This window comes from Centruroides vittatus, unplaced genomic scaffold, assembly GCF_030686945.1.
Source record: "Centruroides vittatus isolate TY-2023 unplaced genomic scaffold, ASM3068694v2 contig_549, whole genome shotgun sequence".
Lineage (NCBI taxonomy): Eukaryota > Metazoa > Arthropoda > Arachnida > Scorpiones > Buthidae > Centruroides > Centruroides vittatus.
The window spans coordinates 5,047,836-5,070,913 of NW_027122325.1; the positions used below are offsets into that span (position 1 = coordinate 5,047,836).

Genomic DNA, 23,078 nt, shown 5'->3' on the forward strand with positions numbered 1-23,078 from the left:
TTTTAACTCGTTTTAAAACAGAGAAAGATTCTGCACTCACCCCGAGCCGGGCCTCTCCGAATTACGGGCCCTAGACATTTGTTTAATTTGTCTAATGGATAATCCGGCCTTGGGTAGAGAGGCTTATTACATCCTTCCAAACCAGAAGGCAACATTCTCCCAAGGACAAGGGGGGAAGGATGGTGCTAAATTACATCCCATTTTTAAACGAAATACATAGAAATATTGCCAAAGCTAATAATCTTCAAATTGTATACCGACGTTATCCCACTGTTTACAAGCTTTTAAGAAATGATGATAAGGAAGATTAGAATTCAATGACGGGAGTTTATTCAGTGCCTTTACACGACCAACGTTTTGATTCCAATCTTGTTTATGTAGGAGCAACCATGCAACATTTAAAACAAAGGCTCAAGAAGCACAGGTACACTATTGATAAGAACTTTGACAGCACCATGTCAAATAAATTTGACATCATAAGCAAAACAACAGGATGTTAATGTACAGTGGGATCAAGCGGCTATTATCAAAACTACGACAGGCAGACATGCAGTGAAACATCTTGAGAGGTTGGAAATCTTCAAAGTGCATATAAGAACTGGACGTATAGACCATAGGGATGCAGATGCGTTATCTACTGCTTGGAGATCCTTTTACAATAATTAAGGATGATAACAGATAATACTACAGTTCATCTTATATCTTGTATTTTATTCTTTTATTGTTTTGGCCTTATTTATATCATTTATTTTATTTTATTTATTTATATTTAGTCCGCATGTGCATTTTTCTGTTGATTTTTATATTTATTCCATAATTTATTTATGTTCCATTTCGTGTAACTGATGAAGATCATTTAAAACAATCAAAAACATTTTTATGTTATTAAAAATCTTTTGCTGGATTGATAAAGGTGTGGTTTTTTAACATTTCTTATTAATCTCTATCCAGTATATAATTTGTTTTATAAAGAGTCTACACCACCACTTTCTTATTATTATTAGTTGTTTAAATAGTTATCATTAATCTGCTTTTATTCACATGGCTTATTATTTTAAATTTTATTTATAACCAGCATTTATTTATTAAACTGTTATTTACTTATAACCATGTGCATGACCAAAATGACCCTAATGTCAATCAATACACATCAGTTAACTAGCTAAATAAAGGTTTATTTGAATTTATTATCTAAAGTTGTATGGAAATATTAAGTTTAAAAATGTATATTTATATTATAGTATATTAGTATTATTATATATATATTAGATATTAGATGATAAGTTGTTTTAAAATTGTTTTATAAAAATGATGATGATAATATTAGATTGAAGCCATTAAAAATGATTTAAGTTTAATATTGTATTTATAGAAAAATAGAATATATTATGATTTTGTTTTATAGCCTTTTCTATGGATCAGGGAATTCCTGATTATGATATGGATACAGATGATGAAAAGTGGGTAAATCAGCAAGCAAGGAAAATGGACATAACACCACTACAGTTTGAAGAGATGATGGATCGTCTTGAAAAAAGCAGTGGACAACAGGTTATATATTATTTTTGCAATTTGTATTTAATTTTATAAGAAGTGTCCATTAATTTAGATTGTCATAAGTGGCCATTTATGCCAATGATAGTCTTTAAATACCTTTGTTGTAAGACTTCATTGGTTATTTGGCACAATTTAGCCTACAAGGCCCTTGTACCAATTGGAACAAAATGGTATGAAATAAAAGCATTAGTTTAGATGAAACTGAATTATCTTGTAATTCTTAATTAATGACATTACTTATGAGTAGAAAATCAAAGATAAATTTAAATTAAAAATGAATTTAATTAAAATATATATATCTGAGAAAGAATAGACATATAGCAAACTAATTTTTATTGAGAAAAAGAACAGAAATTTCCTTTTACCGAAAATTGTATTGTAAGGATAGCTATTTATGCCTTTTTTTAATTTTATTTAACTTAAGGTGCAAAGATAAGATTGTGTTGAGGAACATCCAGAGGAGTGAAACATCACCAGGCTCCTTCTGGTCAGTTCCATCCAGTATATGAGACCAAACCATAGAAAGAATATGATTCAGAGGTGTAAATTTTATGTATGAATTCAGAATTATATTACTTTATAATGAGCATAGAAAAATGATAAAATTAAGATATAAATGTTGAAAATTCTATAGAAGGTATTATGCCTAATAATAAACTCATAATTCACAATAATTACAAAAAAGAGGAACTACAACATTTCACTAGGAACTGAAATTAAAGAATTGTGTCCAAAACAGAAGTTTTGAGAGAGAGTTGATCTTGATCTTCAGACATAGAGCTAAAGTGGCCAAAGAAGAGTAGTACTAACCAAAAAGGAGTCATAACTAGCTTGGATTTACAAAGTCTAAACTACAGAATTTTGACCAGGTAGAAAGATTTTTTACATTTAAGTAAGAAACTACGAAGTCTGCTTAAATTTGAAGCATCTTGGAACAGGCAAATAAGAATGCTACGTTTTTCATAATAGCATTTATTTTACTGTTGAACCATAGAAGTTATACAAAAGATTGCAAGTAGTCCTGCTGTAACAAGTATCTTTAATGTTTAATCATTAAGTGATTACCAGAGAATAAAGATATTACTTCATCTTTATTTTTAATTATACATGAAAATCTTTGTAGAAGCGATGATACAGGTATTTCTGTTGTTTCTGCAGATATTTTCGCCCATTCCTCTCTAATTATAGCCTCAAGTTGACCAACAGTATATGGTCATTGTTGCTGCATGTTTCTTTTCAAAATTCTCCATAGATTTTCTATCAGTGATAAATCTAGACTACTAAGTGGTCAAGGAAGAACAGCTGAACATTTTGATATGAGCTATTCTGTAGTTATTTTTGCTATATGAAGCCTGACATGGTGCTGTTGAAGTACTGATTCTGTTTTTCTGAACAGCTTTTAATATGAAACATTGAGATAGTCTTTGGTTTTTATTTTTTCACAACAAATATGTAATTTGTTAACACCATTAGCAACCGTATAACCCACCATTATTTGAAGGTACTTTCTACATGGATCCTGAATAATAGCATGCTGTGTTGTTTTTCTTTAGTTTGGATAACTTTCTTCTAATATTGCCATAATAAACATATGGATTTATCAAACCATAAGATCTTTTTCCCTTGTTCATTACATCACTTCATATAAACTCTTGCCACAGGACCCTTTGTTATTTACTTACCTCATTCAGAAATGTTTCTTCCTTGCTGTAGAACTTAAATTGCAATCTTTTCATGCAACAACTTACAATTGACAGTGAAATGTCTACTTTATAGATGTATTGGGTTGAACTGAAAGTTCATTTGGGTATTTACACAATTGCTCGTTTCTGTCATGCTTATCAAGTTTTAACTTGTTTAGGTGGACATTACGAATATTTGCAAAATTTAATATGTAAGTTTAGTCACAGCTATTTTTTAAAATTCTGTTATCTTTCAAGGAAAATAAAAACATTAAAATGGAAGATAAGAAGATGCATTTTCAGTGCATTTTTGACATCTCATGCCCTATTATTTTTGAAAAAGAAAAAATGTAACAAAAACTTAAAAGAAGATATGTGCTGTATGTGGAAAGGATGCAGTTACTGATCAGACATGCAAGAAATGGTTTTCAAAATTTAGGACTGAGGTGCATCTTCGAGATTTTTCTCTCAAAGATGCATCTCAGTCAGGACGGCCTTCGAGCATAGAAGATGAGTCTATAACAGCTTTAAATTCAAAATGATTGGCATAGAACAACACCAGAGATAGCTGATGTCTTAAAAATATTCCAAACATTTGTTGTGAGACATTTGGCGAGCCTTGGATACACTTCCTGTTATGATGTTTGGGTTCCCCATCAGTTAAGCGAATGAAACATTATTGAGCGTGTTTCTGTTTGTGATTCACTTTTAAAACGCAATGAAGATGATACATTTTTAAAGCTATTAATAACAGGTGATGAAAAATGGATTGTTTATAACAACATTCAATGCAAGAAATCTTGGTGTAAGCCAGGCAATCTGCCAGTGCTGCAACCTAAAGTTGGTTTTCATCCCAGAAAAGTAATGATTTTAGTTTGGTAGGATTAGAAAGGGGTGCTTTAGGTACAGATACTTTATTACAAGCTTTTACCCAACAACCAAGCAATTAATTCCAATCAAGATTGTCTCCAACTGAATGAACTAAAGGTTGCAGTTTATCAAAAACGTCTAGAACTTGCAAATCGATGGGGAACAGTATTCCATCATGATAAGGTTTTTGGCACACACATCATTAAATGTATGCCAAAAACTTAGACTTTATCTGGGATGTTTTGAGTCACCCTGCATATTTTTCAGATATTGCTCCCTCAGACTATCATACCATATATCTTTTTCGTTTGTTGCAGAATAATTTAAATGGCATGGAATTTCAATCTTTAGAAGGTATCAAAAATCACGTTGATAATTTCTTCAATCAGAAACCTACTCAATTCTGCACAGATGGAATTATGAAACTGTCTGTTAGATGGTGTAAGGTTATCAAACAAAAAAAATGAATACATTGTGGATTAAGGGTCCATTTACACACAACAGTGATGTGCCGGCACAGTGACCGTTTGGTGACAGCGTAGTCAAGCACAGCACAGTGATGAGTATTTACACACAACAGTGACGTGACCATGCTGTTGGTGAGCGGTCATGGACTTTTCTGAGGATGAATAGGCTATGATAGCTATATCTTTGGATGAAGATGAAAAAGAAATGCAATCAAAAAAGCGTACATCAAGCATGGACAAAAAATATCAACAGAATGGGAGTTTCATACTCTCTAAAAAATTGAGATCACGAATCTATATTTTTTGAATATTTTCGAATGTCCCAACATGCATTTCATATTTTATTAAACAAAACAGAGAAATATTTATTTTGTACCCAATATCCATGTATTTCGAATGAGATAAATTAAATAAAACAGGGTGTTGATGCACGATTTCAATTAAATGTTCGTCATCCATTGGAAAACAAAATTTACTGTCAGTGAAAATATCGTTCCCATCAAATGTAGTTTCACGGTACGGTCACGCCACTGCCACTGCATAGCATTGTGATGGACGAGTCTGGACAGGGTGGTTTAAAACTAGGTCAACGATTTCCCACAGGCAAATATTCACTGCACTGTACTGGCATGTCACTGTTGTGTGTAAATGGACCTTAAAGGTTTTTATTTATTCCAAAATAGTGTATTTTATTTCTTTCTAAACACCAAATGAACTTTTGGTTCAACCCAACATCTTCATCCACCTACTTATATGCACAACTTCAAGTGTTGATTTTCATAAATGTGACATTGTAAGACATGAGGATCCTGAGAAGAAACAATTCTCTTCCTACCTTGTGCTTTTTTCTGGATGAATACCATATGTATTTTTATATATATTTTATCAGATGGTGAACTGTTGTCCTCAAAAATTTGTAATTCTTGGGAGATTATCTGCTCCCAAAAACTATTGTTCACATCTATCTACCCCTGTTGATACAGCTCCAGACTTACAGCCTTATTCTGTATCATGGCTGTCTCTACTTCTCAAATGACATTTTTCTATTAACTGCTTACAGATAACCTCATATTTTTTCCAATGGAAGACCTGTATGCAGTCTTCAGAATTTGAATACATGCTCTGTAGTCAAAATTCATTGATAGCTGTCACACAGTGCATTTGTATATTTTGCTGTATAGTTTTAGTAAGATGTTGTATAACATCAAATCAAATTTATTTTCTTCAAATGAAACTAATCACAATATATTTCTGTTAACTTTTTTTTAACTTAAAATGGCCATATTTGTTGACTTTTACATCTGATTGAACTTCTGTGGTTTATACTTTGTAACTTTTAAAGGGGAATAACGACTAATACGAACTAGGCTGGAGCATCTGAATATAGGAGCTCATTTTTTATCTGACCACAACAATAATGTCTAAATTCAAACCAAACCATCACCAGTTCATGACACGAAAAAAGAAAACTTCTTACAAACATTTCGTCTATATGAAATAGACATCTTCAGGTCTTAACAATATCAAACCAACGGCTATTAAAATGGAACGCTTTTTTCAAAAGATTGGGTTGATTACATAATTCGAATATGTTGCGTCAAAATTTGTCATGTTCAGAATATAATTTTAAAATATGTAAAATATTTAAACCATATCCAAATAAAAATCAATTAATTTCACATAAATTATTATGACGCAAATATCCTCTGTAATTTAAATTATCATTAATGTGCGTTTCTGTCGATGAAATCTAGTTCAAAAATGGCACGTCAAGCTGTGGATAGCATGTCTGTTTCCTTGAAGTTAATAGTGACTCCATGTTTAATTGTCCGATAGATTTCAAGTGATTTGAGGTATTTGAGTTGTGCCTTATCTGACACCCTGTGTAATAGCGTTCTGTAGTTCAATGCAGACTTCCTCATTACTCACATATGTCACTAACGCTGTAGTAGTCAGCTTTTTTCTTATGGAATACTCATGTTCTTTCATCCTCATGGTGAGACGTCTTGCCATTGCTCCAATGTATGTTAATGAGCAGTTAACTTGGTCATCATGAAGAGGTACTGCATAAACCCCTGGAGAGTATGAGTCATCTATATAGTTTTTGATGCACTTGAAATCGTGTTGTTAATTGTTGTTGTCTCTTAAACACTATAAAGTGCAGACATGTATATAGTTTTTATCATTTCTGATGAGAGAGAAGATTGTTAGAGAGTGTTGATATGTTATGTGCACTTTAGTGGTTCTTGCTATTTCTCTATATATATTAGAAAGTGTTTCATTGTATGTGATAACCTTGATTTGTTTGTCTTGTAGAATGGTTCTCTCTCTCTCTCTCTCTCTCTCTCTCTTATTTATATATTGTTTTATGAGATGTTTGACCAAAGAGGACGGGTATCCATGTTGTGTTGTTTGGACTTGATCCACGACAATTCATTTTCTTTTTCACTCTGCTCTAAACAATGTGTATGGGGGCCCTTTTTATCAGAAATCAAAAAGCGGAGACTTTGTAACAATAAGGGTCATTGAATGGTTAGGTATAAATAGAGGTGTATATGACTTCTTACAGAAAACACAGGTGGACAGATAACCGTGCTCCATTGTGATGTTGATATCCAAAAAATGTACTGTCGTATAACTCTCTTGTTCAACTTTCAATGACAGGCCATAGGGGTTATTGTTAAAATACTTAAGTACAGAGTGAAAATTAGGTACTTTGTTCCATACCATGAGAATGTCATCAATGTACCTGAAATACAATGCTATGTCCTCCTGAAATTTACATAATATGGCATTCTCATGTTTTCTGACCACTTATAAATATCTACCTGATGTCTTAGATCTAACACACTTGACAATGCACTTGTCCTTCTTCGAATACGAAGGGGTCACCTACCTACAGACAAGGGGTGTATGCTCTGTGGTGTGCCTTCCCTTCAGTACATCATCTTGGTGTTCTGCTAAGCAGCTAGAAGACCTTACAAAAAAAGTGCTTGAGCAGGACCCAAGCAACAATGCTCAAGTGCTGCAAAAATTGAAAACTTGTCTTTATATGGGACTCCCTTCTCATGGCAACCTTAGATGCATGCAACACTCCCACTTTCAACCTGCCCAATGTACGGGTCACGCTGTATAAGCAGTTAAACAACGATCCTCATCCACTATCATATTACTAGTGTGGGCCTACATCCATGCATGCGCCACTTTGCAACATACATATCACATTGCATGCATGACTTCGAACATGTTCGAAAATTAGTTGCTTGTTCTTAACGGTTTATCAAATATTTTAATTTGAAAATGTGTTCTGTTCTTTTTCTCAGTATATTCTGTACATTTATTTGCCTGATGACAACGATTATAAATTTGTCGAAAGTACTTGCGACGAAAACTCATTTATAATGCTGAACACAGTGAATTCTTCGTCCAATTACAAAAAATAATTTTCAGTGTTTGTACTAAATTATCTTAATTTTACTTGCAATATCAGAAATCAAGAATGCAATGTATGCCACAGGAGGGCATCACTCCTGCAATCCTGCAGACAACAAACAATGAAACAATCAAAATTATTTTTTCTTTTAGGTTTCAGTATTTTAATGCATCTAAACTTAAATCTACTTTGTTGAAAAAGTTGAAAACTAAATGATGCTGCCTTTCAACATCATTTAGTTTTCAAATTTTTCATTTCTCTCTTCACTCCTTTGAAGGAAATGCTGCAATATATTTAAAATATACTGTAATTCTTTCTACAGATTGGGTAATTTTATTGAGTTTCATAAAGAAATGATGTATATTTCTCATAAGTTACTTCTTTACAAGGTTTGAAAAATCTGTTGTTAGATAAACATAAATAGTGATAAATATATGAAAGGAATCACAACTGTAACAACATTCTTTATAGAATTTATACAGTTTGAATTTAACTTCATTTTATTTCAAAACAACTTTACTATATCTGAATCTGAACATCAAATTATTACATCAGTTTCTAGCAGTTTAATCAAATTATAAATTAGCTGATGTAGGATTTGAGATTGGACCATTTCTTCATTCCTTCAAAGGATCTGAGACAGTAGATTGATGATTTTCAATTCTGCTGAAGAAATAATTAAGGATCTATGAAAAATTTAAAAAGTTAAGAAGACAAAAATATTATTTTTGATGCTTCAGATGAGATCTGCAGCTATGAAAAACTGAATTCTTTTAATATTGGCTGTATTTATGTAGGGTGATTGAATTGTAGATAATACATACATGATGATTGGTTTATAAATGCAAATATATGATGTCTGTTTGATGTTAACTTTACCAGCTGTTATATATAAACGGAGGAAAGGTATGTCAATCGGTAAAAAAAAATAACTTCTCAAGATTTTTGCATTTTTGGACTAGGGACTTTGAAATATCAAGAAACACAAAAAAATGTGGCAAATTTTTCAATATGTATGGATGTTTGTGTGTGTGGGGGGAGCATGATTTTGTTCACCCACTTTGAAGTGTAACATTTCATAACTCCTGTGTTTTTTGTTGAAAATTTCTGAAATTTTGCAGGTAGGTTTGTGTATTGAGGGGATTGGTGCTAATGAATTTTGATGGCAAAAAGGGGTCAAGAGGATGGAGAGATAGAAGAGGTCATGTCATATCTTGAAACTCATTTGACTTGAAACATGATAAAATCATTACTTTGGATATTTATTGCTTTTCATGTATTTTGCTTTACATTTAATAGATAAGAAGAGGGTTTTTCATACTATTTTGTTTATATTATAATTTTTCAACTTCTCTAACAAGAAAATTTAATTAAAAAAGTTCCTCAGTTTTATAACTATAACATGTAGTTATGAAACTAAAACTATTGAAAATAATATTAGTTAAAAAAAAATATGAAAACTTACATCTTTTCTGTTAATACCATTGTAATCAATGCATTATTAATGCCAAAATGGAAACAAGCCTTTTTCACTTGATTTTACATTTAAGTTTTCATTCTAAATTTATTTATGTCACATTATTTTAAGATAATTAAGAAAAGATTAGAATGATGAATTATTATAATAAAATGTTACATATAGACTTATAAAAGATGTAAATTGTTTGATGTAAACAAATTATTAGACTTTACTACATTGAACTAATAGAAATGCAGTCAAAACAAAGAGAAACAATGATTTATGTGGCTTGACAAATTAAGTGATAGATCTTTCTTCTAAATAATATATTAAAATTAATTTTCAATTTCACATTTGTTACTTACTTTGTTATTAATATATTCATTATTTACTTAGGTTGTTACTTTAAAAGAAGCAAAATTATTATTAAAAGAAGATGATGATCTCATTATTGCTGTATATGATTATTGGTTAAATAAAAGACTGAAAACTGTAAGTATTATATTATTAAAAAATTAGATTGATTTAAAGTAATAGATATATTAAGTTGCAAAATTAGTTTCAATGCAATGTTAACATTAATATTTAGTAATTTAATATAAAAAAAATTATTATTAAATCTCTGAACAATTCATTTCTCAGTTTAAATCTTTTATTTCTTTTATTTCCAAATTCTCTGAATAAATTGACTTTTTTCCTATGTAGTATGCATATGAAAAATTTTGTTCAATATAAATTTTGAATTAATAAGTGACATTTAAGTAGACAAACTCATTTAAAAATTTTTAAATAAATAAAAGGAACAATCTTTTATTGATTCTAGCAAAAGTTTTAGTAAATATGTTTCAAATAGCAAATTCTAGCAATATGTTTAGTAAATATATAGCTATTGCCACATTACATAACATAATAAAATGTTTAAATCTTTTAGATAAAGTATAACATTGTTTTTTTTTTTTTAATTTTTGTTCTTGATCCTTTATTTAAATTCCTATTTAAAATTTTTTTACTTAAATTTTTTTATTAATTTTAGAATAAAAAGAATTCTAAAATTAAAAAAATATATATTTAATTATTATTATTAAATGTCGGTATAATGAACACCAGTTTAATGAAATTTTCAGTATAACAAATTTATCTTGAGTCATGTGCCAATTTCGAATTCAGCTCAATGCAAAAATGTTTCAGTTTAACTAACACCATTATAACAAAATCTATAAATGGATAAATCAGTCATTTTTAGTAAATGATGAATGTTATGTCAGTCTGGCAACACTTGTTTAGTTCAACTGGCAACACTAATTTTAATCCTTAGTTATGATTTTGTTTTTATGCTGTTACTCTACAGTTTTCTTTTTAAGTTTACAAGAAAAAATGGAGGGAGAAAAAAGAGAAACAATTTTCTTTGGAAGAGAATTAAAAAATATATTAGATAATATACAAAAAGGAATTAAACAAAAAGATATGTCTGACAACCAGTGTTCCCTCTAATTTTTTTTGTAGATGAGAGGAACATATACTTCTGTTAGAAAAAAAAATTTTTGCTGAGCAGTATAAAATCTTATTTTTTCCTATAAAAATTAAAATAATTAATTATAAAGTAGAGATTAAAATTCATTTTAAAATATACTTCCATACAAAATATTATCTTTTGTCAATGATTTAATGTATTTAATCGAAATATACATAGCAATAATCATGTTGCAGACATAGTGAGAAATAAGTAAACAACAATTCAAATCAGTGTGCATGCTCGCCTCCGCGGCACGTAAATTCTCATGCGCGGCAACAATTTGAGCAGTGCACGGTCGCGCAGCTTAGAGGGAACATTGCTGACAACCTACAGGAATGCTATGACACAGTACAGGATTTTATCAAAAATACTTTGATTAAACAAACAGCATAAACAAAAATTTGGCTTTTAGCTGAAAATAACCACTTCAAGCAGAAATGAAATTATAGAGGCATAATTCCAACTAATCAGTAGAACTATATCATTATTTTAATTGTTTGCTCACAATATTTTTCATAATTTTTTAATTATTATTCTATAAATATTTATTCCGTATTTAATATAACTTAATAAAATTTGATTCCATATAAATACTAGTGGTTTGGTTGTGTGAGTTTATCCTATCCCAGTTTTGGAGAAAACTGGGATAGGATAAACTCACACAACCAAACCAATACCAGCAACTATATAATTAATAAATAAAGAAATATTTACTAATGTTTTCGTCCATTTAAAATAGACATCGTGCATGAATTCGTGAATGCTCTCTCATATACACTTCACTTCACGAGATGGCATGAATATGAGTTTATATTAATGAAAATTTAAATTAATCTGTTATTTATGTCAAAATAATTATTTGTAAATTAATTTATATCATTTCTAGATTTATTTTAATCTATGTAATGTTTATGGAGACAATTTAAACAACTTTTATAAATGATTCTTTAATATTTTTGAATAATATATATTTTGTTCAGGATATAATTTTAAAACGTATACTAACGTATATAATTTTAAACTGTAAGCATACTTTGTTCCATTGACTATTTTAATTTGAAAGTGTAAATTCCTTGTATAACACATTCGATTTTAATATAGCTACAGTGGACCTTCATTATAGTGCTGCTCACTATACTGCGCACTCGGTTATAGTGCGGGCAATGTTTGCGACGCGATAAGCTCAAACATGTTTATACAAGTCCGTGCGGCGTTAGTGAGTAGCGCATTTTATTGTTACTGCGTGTTGAGTAATTGTGTATGTATTGAGTTTCTGCATGTATTTTGAATAGTGTTTAATTATTGTATGCACGATGAGTAAAAGAAAAGCTTACAGTGTGAAAGAAAAACTTGACATTATTGCTAAAGTAAAGAGGTGAACTGCGGTGTTCACCTTATAACGTAGGTGTTGTTTCTCGCCTGACATGCGCATTATATCGGGGGTCCACTGTATTTTGTTCTGTGTTATGTGCCTGATGATATCTTAGACAGGGTTCCTACGCACCTGGAAAGTCAGGGAAAATCAGGGAAAGTCAGGGATTTTCATTAGTTTTGGAAATAAGTCATGGAAAGTCAGGGAATTTGTCGAAAATTGTCAAAAAGTCAGGGAATTTGTCAAAAACTGTCAAAAAGTCAGGGAATTTGTCTCCTTAACTGCCTTGTTGATTTCGTTTGCTGAATATGGCTGACTAAGCCATCTGCAGGCGGAAGAAGTAATGCTGCAATCTTTAATAAGAAAATATACCAGAATCCGTTTTGAATCTGAAATGGCTCTTTTCACCATTCTAAAGTCATATAATTTTACAGTTGTGGATTAATAACAGGATAAACTACTATTATGTAATAGTGTTTAATTTTTAATTTTAATAATTCAGTGATTATAAAAAGATGAATTTGTTAATTAGAATAAAAAATAACTAATTAAAAATTAGTTTACAAACTTTTAAAACTTGAAATCGTAATTTATTAGATTGTTCACTTCAAAATAGCTAAATAGATCAGTAAAAATCCATGATTTAGTTGTTTTTCACGTTTAAAACATTACTATACAACATAAAAAATTATAAATAGCTACCCGACATTTACAGTAAAATGCTGGTGCCGACTAGTAGTTTTTTACATGTGTTGTTACAACTTTCCTTGAAAAGAACGGTACTGCAAGCGTATTTTTCCCCCTCTCCCGTTAATTTCCGCAACTTCGATACATAGTTTAATAATTAGTTTAACAGAAATAATGTTGGGTAACAAATATCCACTGATTTTGGCAAATTTAGGCATCATACTTGTAATAGATATACTGTAGTTATCGTTTTGAAAATCATCTAGGTAATCTGATAGTTTAACCAATGTTAACTTGCTTATAATTAATTATAAATTTAAAAAGCTGGTAAATTTTTAAAAAATTAATTAAATTACTAAAAAATTAAAATAAATTTGATTATCTTTTGTGCAAAACAACAACAAAACAATTTTTATAGTTATGTTGCAAAAGAAAAAGATTTGTAGTTACGATTCTATGCGCTGAACTTCTATATTTTATTAACATATAATTGTAATTTCGTTTGATGTTTATTTCTGTACACCCAAACCTGTTTTTGTGCGGTATATGAAAATTTCAATCAAATTGGAACATAATTGACTACTGTAAAATTTTTTAAAACTCTATTGGATGTTTTCCATGAAATCAAGTTTTTTTCATTTTTTATTCAGTAAAATTTTTTTCTCACATTATTTTTAGTCCCCTCATATTTTAATAGCATAAAAATCACAAATATTGTGTTAAATGTAGACTGCAAGTGTGAAATTTTATGCCTTGTTAAATGAAAGAATAACACTTCCTGCAGCTATATTTATCAAATAAAAGTATTTTTTAACAATTACTTTTAACTTTTTATATAGTTTTTCTGTAAAACCACTTTTTTGGAGGGTGTTTATTTCCCGGGAAATAATTCCCGGCAAATTTTTTTAATGTTAGATTCGTATTTAAGTGGAAATAATTAATATAAAAAATAAACTTCTTAGAGGATTTTTTCCCTCATTAGGGATTGCAGAAAAAGGCCCAAGGAGTTACAGAAGCAATTCATAGTTATTTCGTACGATTTTGAGTTATTTTTCACGTGAGACTTTTTTTATGCGATCCCTATTCATCACATAAAAAAAAATACTTTTTGTGTTACAAAAACTATTTTTTATAGCTACTCGTGCATTTTTTAAATACGTTTTCTCTTATGTGGTCCTTATCCACCACACAAAAACAGGTTTGAGTGCATTTATTTTATTTTATTTAAATTCTATACATTTTAAGAATCCTAATTTTCGTAATACTATGACATCATAGAAATACAAGTCTCACTAATAGAAATAATAGAAAAACGTAAAAAAATTAAATTATTAGATGAAAAAAAAGGAATGAGTAAAAATTTTTTTATTGAAACTTGAGAAATAGTCAAGACAGTGCAGCTCTCAAGATTGATCATTTGGATTGGAGTTGGATTTTCCATTGTTTGAAAAGACAATGTATACTTCTGTGAACTCGGATTCTTCGAGTGACGTAAGTAAATCGGAGAATCCATTAGATCCCCATCATAAAGCGTGGGTGATGGTCCAAAACCAATCCAGGAAACGATTGAGGGCTACCTTTTCCTTCCACAAATTAACTGTTGCCTTTCAAAAAGAGGACTTTTCTAACTCGGGAAAAACACGAATGATATATGTTAGTGCTAGACATCAAACAGAAATCAAATGAACTTTCCTTTCCGGATTTTTCACTGAACATTGCTCCGGATTCCACTACCACCACTATGAACTTAAGACGAGAAACGAAAACAACTTTAGCTATATTGTAAGCATATTTTTACAATAAACGAATTAAATGGTAAAGAGGTGTCTTCGTCCGTCTGTACCATGTTTCCCACAACTTATTAGTCCCTCGACTTTCCTGACGTTGCGAGAATTAACTTTATCCCTTTTATTTTCCCAAAGGGAAAGTCATCATATCTCACAAATGAAATGTGAAGTTTCAAATCTTATGTTCTAATTGATGTTTGAAATTATGTTAAACCTGAGGAAGGCTATTTAAGATTGCTGAAAACATTAGTTCATTTATTAAAATTTGCTATAAAAGTGAGAAAGATGGTTTGTGATATGATTTGCAATAATTATAAGATTTGTAATTAAGGGTTAAAATAGATAAATTTTGTCTGCATTCTTAAGAAAATTTTATGCAAAGACAAAATTTAATGTGAAATTAAATAATAAATAAAAATTATTAAAAATAATTATTAAAACTCTGGCCTTTACACCAAAACCAAAATCAAAATGGCGGCAACAAAACATTTTTTTTCTTTTAATGAGTTACCAATTCAGCTAATTTTTTGCTAGATTTAGTGGAATTGTTAGAGAATCTATAGTAAAAACTTACACCTATCCCTCTTTATATACAATCTATTTTTACACCATTTTGAAATAATGTGGTTGACAAAAGAAAACTATTTCTTTTTTTACATAATCGATTTTTTTTATGAGGGAACAAATGCTTTATTTGAAAATTTTTAAATTTAACTTTTTGTTAAAATTATGTTGCTGTTTAAAAAACGTTACTCTTTTTGTTGAAAGATTTTAAAATTATGTGTTTCTAAGTCAAGAGTTCATTTTAAGTACAGTACAGTACTATTTGTATATCAAAGCATAAAATCAACAAACAGTATTCTATCTTGTATTTACTAGATTTACATACAAATAATATTGATAAATGATGATAAAATAAAAAGCTCATGTTTCATTTGTAAATTGCTTATTTTTTCATTACATTGAAGTTGTGGATTCTATCATACATTTTTCTACAGGTTGTATGCATACTGTATTTTTTTAATGTGGCAGTCTTTGAAACATACAACTAGGCAAAAAGAGGGATAGATATACTCGATGTTTGCAGTACATAAAATGTTGTTTTATTATGTCGATATTCCATACCGTAAGAAATGTGAGGGTCAGGGAATTTGGACAAAGTTGGTCAGGGAAAATCAGGGAAAGTCAGGGAATTCAAAACAAAAATTTGAGTAGGAACCCTGTATCTATTTTAAATGCAAAAAACATTAGTAAATATTTCTTTATTTATTAATTACATAGTTGCTAGTATTGGTTTGGTTGTGTGATAAATTGTATTTTTTAAAATTTTTTTCCAAAATGTAAGCAATTCTTTTGTTATGAATAAATTTTTTTTTTATTTTTGCAGTTTTTACTATTTAAAAAAAAACAAAATTGTAGTATAATGAAAATATTTTGATGGTTCCCACAATTTTGTTATACTGACATTTCATTGTATATACATTTAGTTTTAAAATTATGTTGTTGGTTAAATCCAACTGAAAACATATAATTACAATTTTCATGATGACTCAGGATATCTTCTAATTTAAAATTTGAAGTCAAGACTATTTACAAAAATATACATTTTCAAGTCCATCCATTTATCCCTTTAACACTATCATGGAATTAACAGTTACATTGGGTAGTAAATGAATAGACTCGAAAATGTATATTTTTGTAAATAGTCTTAACTTCAAATTTTAAATGAAAACATATAGTTTGATGTTAGATATACTATATTTTCTTGATTATAAGATGCGTGTTTTATCAATTTTTATTTGTCCAAAATAGTAGTGCAGTGTGCCTTATTAGAATTAATGTCGTCTTAATTTAGTCAATAGCAATAATTAGAATTGTGAGCAACCACATGAAGTAATTATGATCAATAATACACTTTTACTTTCCTGGTTATTATGTATACATAATAAAGGAAAGTTTTGGAATCATATCAAATTTGACCTTCAGAGTTTTTTGCAAATCCTCGCATTTTTCAGATCCCCTGAATCCAAAAAAATAAAAAATAAAAAAAATGTAAAAAATTTCTTGTGGTGTTTGAGAGAGCATCTATTTTGTTTATATCGCAGGATGGGGTGAAGATTAAGAAATAAAATTTGGCATGGTAGCTTGTGTACGAGTGGCATTGATGGTATTAAGTTTTGGTGGCTAAAGGTTAAGGGGGTTGGGAGATACAGGGTGTGTCATTTTTCAAGTGAGGATTAAATTTTCACTGTCATTCATCAATTGTCTGTCTTTCCTTAATCTTGAGAACGAAGTTAGTTAGATGAAAGATGAGATCAGATATGGAGACTTAGGGGCAGAAGGACCTGATTAGACACATTACTGTATGAGTACCCTGAATTTGAGGGTGCCAAATCTTGACAAGGTACTGAACTTTCTGAAAGTGGTTAATTGTTACCAAGAAATTTGATTGATTATTTATTTATTTATGGTAGTATAGATTCTGAAATTATTTTGCCATTGTTGTTCTGACAGTTAAATCATTATATTTTGTATCTATGTATTTATCTATTTATTTATTTTTTGTACAAATTGTACCATGTGTCATGGTGCAGTATAGCCTGTATAGCTCTTGTGCCAATAAACCACAACAAACCAAACCAACCAACCTTGGCAGATCATCCATGTGTTGTGCTGCCTTATCCCATCATTTCTATATTTTTTCATTGAATGGCAGCAATCAGATCTATCAGTGTGTTGCTCGATAGATCTGATTGGTATTTATGGTTTCACTTTTAAGGAAATCCAACAATAGCATTCAAAGCTTTGGCATCTTAGAACATGTGAGAAGAATGTTGTCTGCTTACCAAGCCACCTTGAACTTTTCAACCAGGAAACCTGGATACTTCCACTTAATGGAAAGTTTTAGTCTGGAATGAAATAATGGATATAACTTTCATTCCCCTTCATAATTCAGAAGAGAAACTAGTTGCTTTCCTGCTTGTGCTGCAAGAGATGTTGCAGATTGATAATTATTCTGGCAGTCTTGTGATTGGTGCTGAACTGCCAAGGCATTCATTATTCATTTTGTTGGCATAATGAATGTCTTGCCAGCACATCACAGATTATTTAGTGTGCTTGAGCATGACCAAGAACATGCTTTTTTTGACTTTGGAGGCCGTCTGCTTTTGAGAGGAGTTGTAGGCAGCATTTTAGAATTGTAAGTTTGTTGGGAATTTTGGGTCAGAGACCAAATCTTGAAAAGCTACTGGACTTTCTGAAAATCATTAATATGTATAAACAGATTTGATTAAATTTTTAAAATATTTTTTTATATTTTTTTAATACTTTTATATACCCTGCTGTTTTTTTTACTTGTATCATTTTATATTACATACATTCCATTTCAAACATAATCTATATTTATTTATTGTTTACAATTTTAACAATTGACATAGAGCAGCTTGGCCTATATGGCTCTTGTGCCAAAAAACATCAACTAACCAATTGTCCAAGCCAATTCTATGGTAATGTCTTTAACAGTCTTCCTTCCAAGATAAGGAAACTAGTCCTGGCATGGTGACCTAGTGATCTGAGATGGACAAGTTGGGAACTCAAATGGTTTTGGTCTCAACTGTTGAAGTGCAACACTCAGGTCTAAGATTCCAGAAAGTATAAACAGAGATATCAGAGGCCTGGTATACAAACAGAGATATTTCTGTTTGTATACCAGGCCAAATAATTCTTGTTGTTTGAGGGCATATTCCTATCTGTGGCCCTGCTGTTGAGATTTTCAAATTTCTTCTCTATTGGAATCTATTTCTGTTTGGACAAATGGTAAAAAGTTGCATTTTGACATAGTGATTTACAGACTTGCATCAAAATAAGAGACTAATACAGTTGGGACTTGAAGCCCCCAACTATCTTGATGAGCATTGATACACATGGGGACTTGTAGTGGGTTACCTAAGTATATGACCAATAGAGATTGGCCAGCATGGCTGCTATATACAGGTTTCCAAGAGAGGCCTCTTTGGACAGGATTAGTTGAGTGTAACTGATTGAGCTTGTCTGGTACAAGCTGATAGTCCTGCTGATGGAAGAAAGGGACTTGTGGGCACATGAGCACTTGGTGGACATCACTTGGTAGGGATTGCTTTGACAGTCTAGTCTAAGACATGTTTACAGTTTTATTATCACTTAAATGAAATGATTGCTTGTCTCCTGTGCCTGTGAGTGAAATCTGTGACAGAGATTCTAGAACTCCCATATTGAAGATCTGCTTTGGTATGGCAAATAGGGATCATGGTCGTGAAAAAGCTTACTCTCAGGAACTTAAGACATTTTCACAAACTTCTACATTTTCTATATAATCGTATACATCTTCCACCCGGAAATGAACAACTCCTCAATAAAGTACGATGGATGTGCTTAAGTAGGGCCATTAAAAGCACTAGGAAATCACTATATTCCTACCTGGCAAGGCTTATAGCAACAGAAGATGCGTTATTTGCACAAAACCCAAGATCCTTGACTGTCGAAAATGCCAAATTATCCAAAATCCAGCAAAGATTGAGCAGTAATCTGAGACAAAAATACGATAGGAAGATAAACTGGATATTCAAGTTTCAGATTCCCATTGAATCAAAAATTAATAAATGTCCATTTGTGATTTGGGACGATATTCAGGTTCCTGACTTTGCCAAGCATGTGTTATCATTTGGACCTTCATACGCGCCTAAACCTCCACTGAACCGAGCAGCCGTATCTTACATCCCGGACTTAGAGATTCTCTTGAAAGGGCTCACGGAGAACCAAAAAGAGTACTATAGATGGATGGCGGCGTTTAAAATAAGAAAATCCAAAGAAACGAAAGAGGTTTATCATTTCCAAGAACAACTAAGGCGAACCATAAGATGGATAAAACGCAACAACATCACTATGGCTAGAGCCGACAAGGATAAACTGTTAGTACTGATGAAGCGGGATACGTATGAAAAAGGCTTAGAAGAATACATTAGCATGACTCGATGTACGGAAGTGCAAGGGGTTTATATAGATAAATTACAATCGCGGGTCAAACGTTTTGCGAACACAAGCCTGGCCAAGAGAATGAAAATGGGAAATATAATAGTTGATGCTCCAGAAATACCGCGGTTATTTGCATTTGCAAAAACACACAAAAAAGCACAGCAACTCAGACCAGTGGTGGACAAGACTAAGGCCCCCACACGTATCTTAGAATCTTTTACTCATAACTTGCTCATCCCGCACCTGGAAGGATACCAGTTCAATATAACCAACCCAGCAGAACTTATAGAAAAATTGAAGAAGATAGCAAAACCAGCTTATGCTACGGTCTTAGACTTCAGATCGTTGTTTCCGTCGATAGAACTACCACCATGTTTTTGCGAACTAAGGGACTTTCTGTTTTCGATAGTTGAGGACAACACAATGCACCAACATATTCTCGAACTAGCCCATTTGTTATGCTACGGCTCTCTTTTCCAATTTAAAGGGATCACGTACATGCAAGGCAAAGGAGTCCCGATGGGCAGCCCGCTCTCGGGTGATTTGTGCGAAATGGTAATTAGGAGATTGGAAAACAATATCCTACCGCGATTCTTGCCCAGCATCTTGTTGTACAAACGTTACATAGATGACATTATTATATTTTGGAAAGTAGAACCGGACATAAAATTATTCCTCGAAGCCATAAACAGTAATCCGTACGGGCTAACATTAGAGGTGGAGCAGCACGACTCATCGAGGGTGCACTTCTTGGATATTGATATCAACTTTGAAGGAGCTAATATACTTACATCAGTATACCGAAAGCCTAGCACGTTCCACACATATATTCCTAGAAATTCATATGATCCTTTTCAATACAAAATAGCTGCCTTCCGAGCATTAGTGAGAAGGGCTCATACGCACTCCTCTACAAAAAAAGCGCTCGAAACGGAGCTCAATCATATCCAAAATATTGCTATAAGCCATGGATACAGCAAAACGCTCATTGAAAAGTTGTCTAGAAGACATGAGAACTCCCAAAAGGAAAATAAGCAAACAGCACAACCATTGAATATCACACAGGAGGAAAATGAAAGGATACCTATCACATACAATCCAGTGCTGAAATCCATTTACAAAACCGTGGCCAACCGTCAAGGAATTAACATCGTGTACAGAAGATGTCAGACTCTCTTCAGAATATTAAGCAACAGTAAAGACCCACCAAACCCCGACAGGCTTCCGGGAGTATATATGATACCACTAGAAGATCACAGGTGCGATAGACAATTAACATACATTGGTTCCACGAAACGTGCGTTAAAAGTGAGATTAAAGGAGCACGAGTCAGACATACACCACGGTAGATACACCACGGCCCTGGCGACGTACGCGTCGGAAGAGGAGATAACGGCGGACCTGCATGCAGCAAAAATCATTATACCCAGCTATAACCCACAGCAATTGAAATGGCTAGAAGCCATAGAGATATTTAAGGCTGGATTACGTAACACCTGCGTTAATCATAAGGACGAAATGATCCTATCGAGCGCATGGCAGGTTGTCCTAGAAAACAGCGTTTAAAGGAGAGGAGCATCGAGCATGCGCAGTACAAATATCCAGCTGCCGCACGTGATAATATTCCGGAAAGAAATTTAAATTGAATATTTTCGAATGTTAACGGACCTATTCGACGAAGCCTGAAGAAGAGCCCAGGAGGGGCTGTGAAAACGTTTGCTAATCTGTAAATAGAACGAAGCGATTCTAAAAATAGAACCTCACCGGGTAAAAAAGGTTAGAAGGGTTTCTTTTATTCTACATTTTCCCTCATGGTGCAGGATTAATGTTTGAATGCTGAGAGGATGAAGCAAATTTCTACCTTTGGTAGCAACCACATAATACTCCTTTTATCTAGTAAAGATGAAACAGTTTTCCAGAAGAAAATCTGGACCTAGCCAATTTGGTGCTGGCCTAGAAGCAATAGCCTGTATGCCAAAACCAGTAAAGTGAGGAGTTGCACTTTTGTTGCCAAAGCCATAATGTTGGCAGAAAGACAGTTCCTGCAGTAGGTTACAGGATCCTGCTGTTATCCACTCTGGCAGATGGTTAGTGAAGCTGCTCTTCATCATTGGGTTAAAGATGAGTTTTAAAATTGATGGCAACTTATACATTCACAGTCCAGAACAAGCAGACTGTGTGAAACATTACATATGTTTTTGGCTATATCATTGAACAGTTATATCAGTTCAAATGAGCTATGTTGATAACAAGTGTTTAATTTAAATTCCTTTGTAACATTTAAAATAATTTAATAATAATAAAAAAATTTCAAGATAACATTTTGATGCATTATTAAAATGAATAGTTACTTTATATATAGGAAAGCATGGAAAGAGAGCTGCCAAACAGTACCTATTTTATTGAATTTGTATTTTTTTGTAACTTTTTGTTACTTAAGCAAATTATTTAAAACTGTTTTTCCTCTCTCAAGGAAAAAAAAAGTTAAAATGTAATTCCAAACTCATGGAGTGTCTTAGAATCAAGAAGATATGGTGTATATTTTATTATTTTTTTATTTTTTAGTAATATCTATTACTATATATTTATGCTTTTATTCTTTTATTATACAGCAACATCCATTAATACCTCAAGTTAAGACGGAAAAGAGAGATGGTTCTACTGTGAATAATCCATATGTTGCATTCCGAAGACGAACAGAAAAAATGCAGACAAGAAAGGTCATTATAATATTTATTAAATTTATGTAATATACGAAGGGTTTGGGTATAAAGATGTTAAATTTCATAATGAAAATTTAGAGGAAATGGATAAATCAAATGTCTTAAGATTTCTGTTTTGTTTACTTCAATCAGAATAGAGTGCATGTTATAGTTAAAAAGTATATACAGTATTTAATTTGAAATACATTGCTGTTTAGCTGTTAGCATGCATAATATACTAATAGAAGTGGCACTTATCACCTTTTATATCTGAACAATTTCTTTTGAATAAATTTTTATGAGAATACAGTAGAGCATCGATTATCCTAACACCGATCAACCGAAAGTGTTCCAGTTGGACTGTGTCGGGATGTGTGTTGTGCTGAATCGAACGTTTTTGATACTAGATTAACTTCTAAAGTATAATTTCTTTTGTTTTTCTATTTTTCAATATATTTATTTTGTACAAACAAAATAAAGAAATAATTTTTAACAATACAATAGCCACGATTATTATTATAAAAATTTTTGTTAGGTTG

General features: G+C 31.6%; 1 protein-coding gene across 1 annotated transcript in view; it reads left to right on the forward strand.

The window, feature by feature from the left end:
* The window catches only part of E(Pc) (Enhancer of Polycomb), a 126,233-nt gene that overhangs the window by 49,787 nt on the left and 53,368 nt on the right, over positions 1–23,078 (forward strand). Inside the window, exons 3-5 of the mRNA XM_067274531.1 lie at positions 1,406–1,551; positions 9,865–9,960; positions 22,450–22,557. Coding sequence (XP_067130632.1) covers positions 1,406–1,551; positions 9,865–9,960; positions 22,450–22,557 — 350 coding nt within the window. The remainder of the gene's footprint in view (positions 1–1,405; positions 1,552–9,864; positions 9,961–22,449; positions 22,558–23,078) is intronic.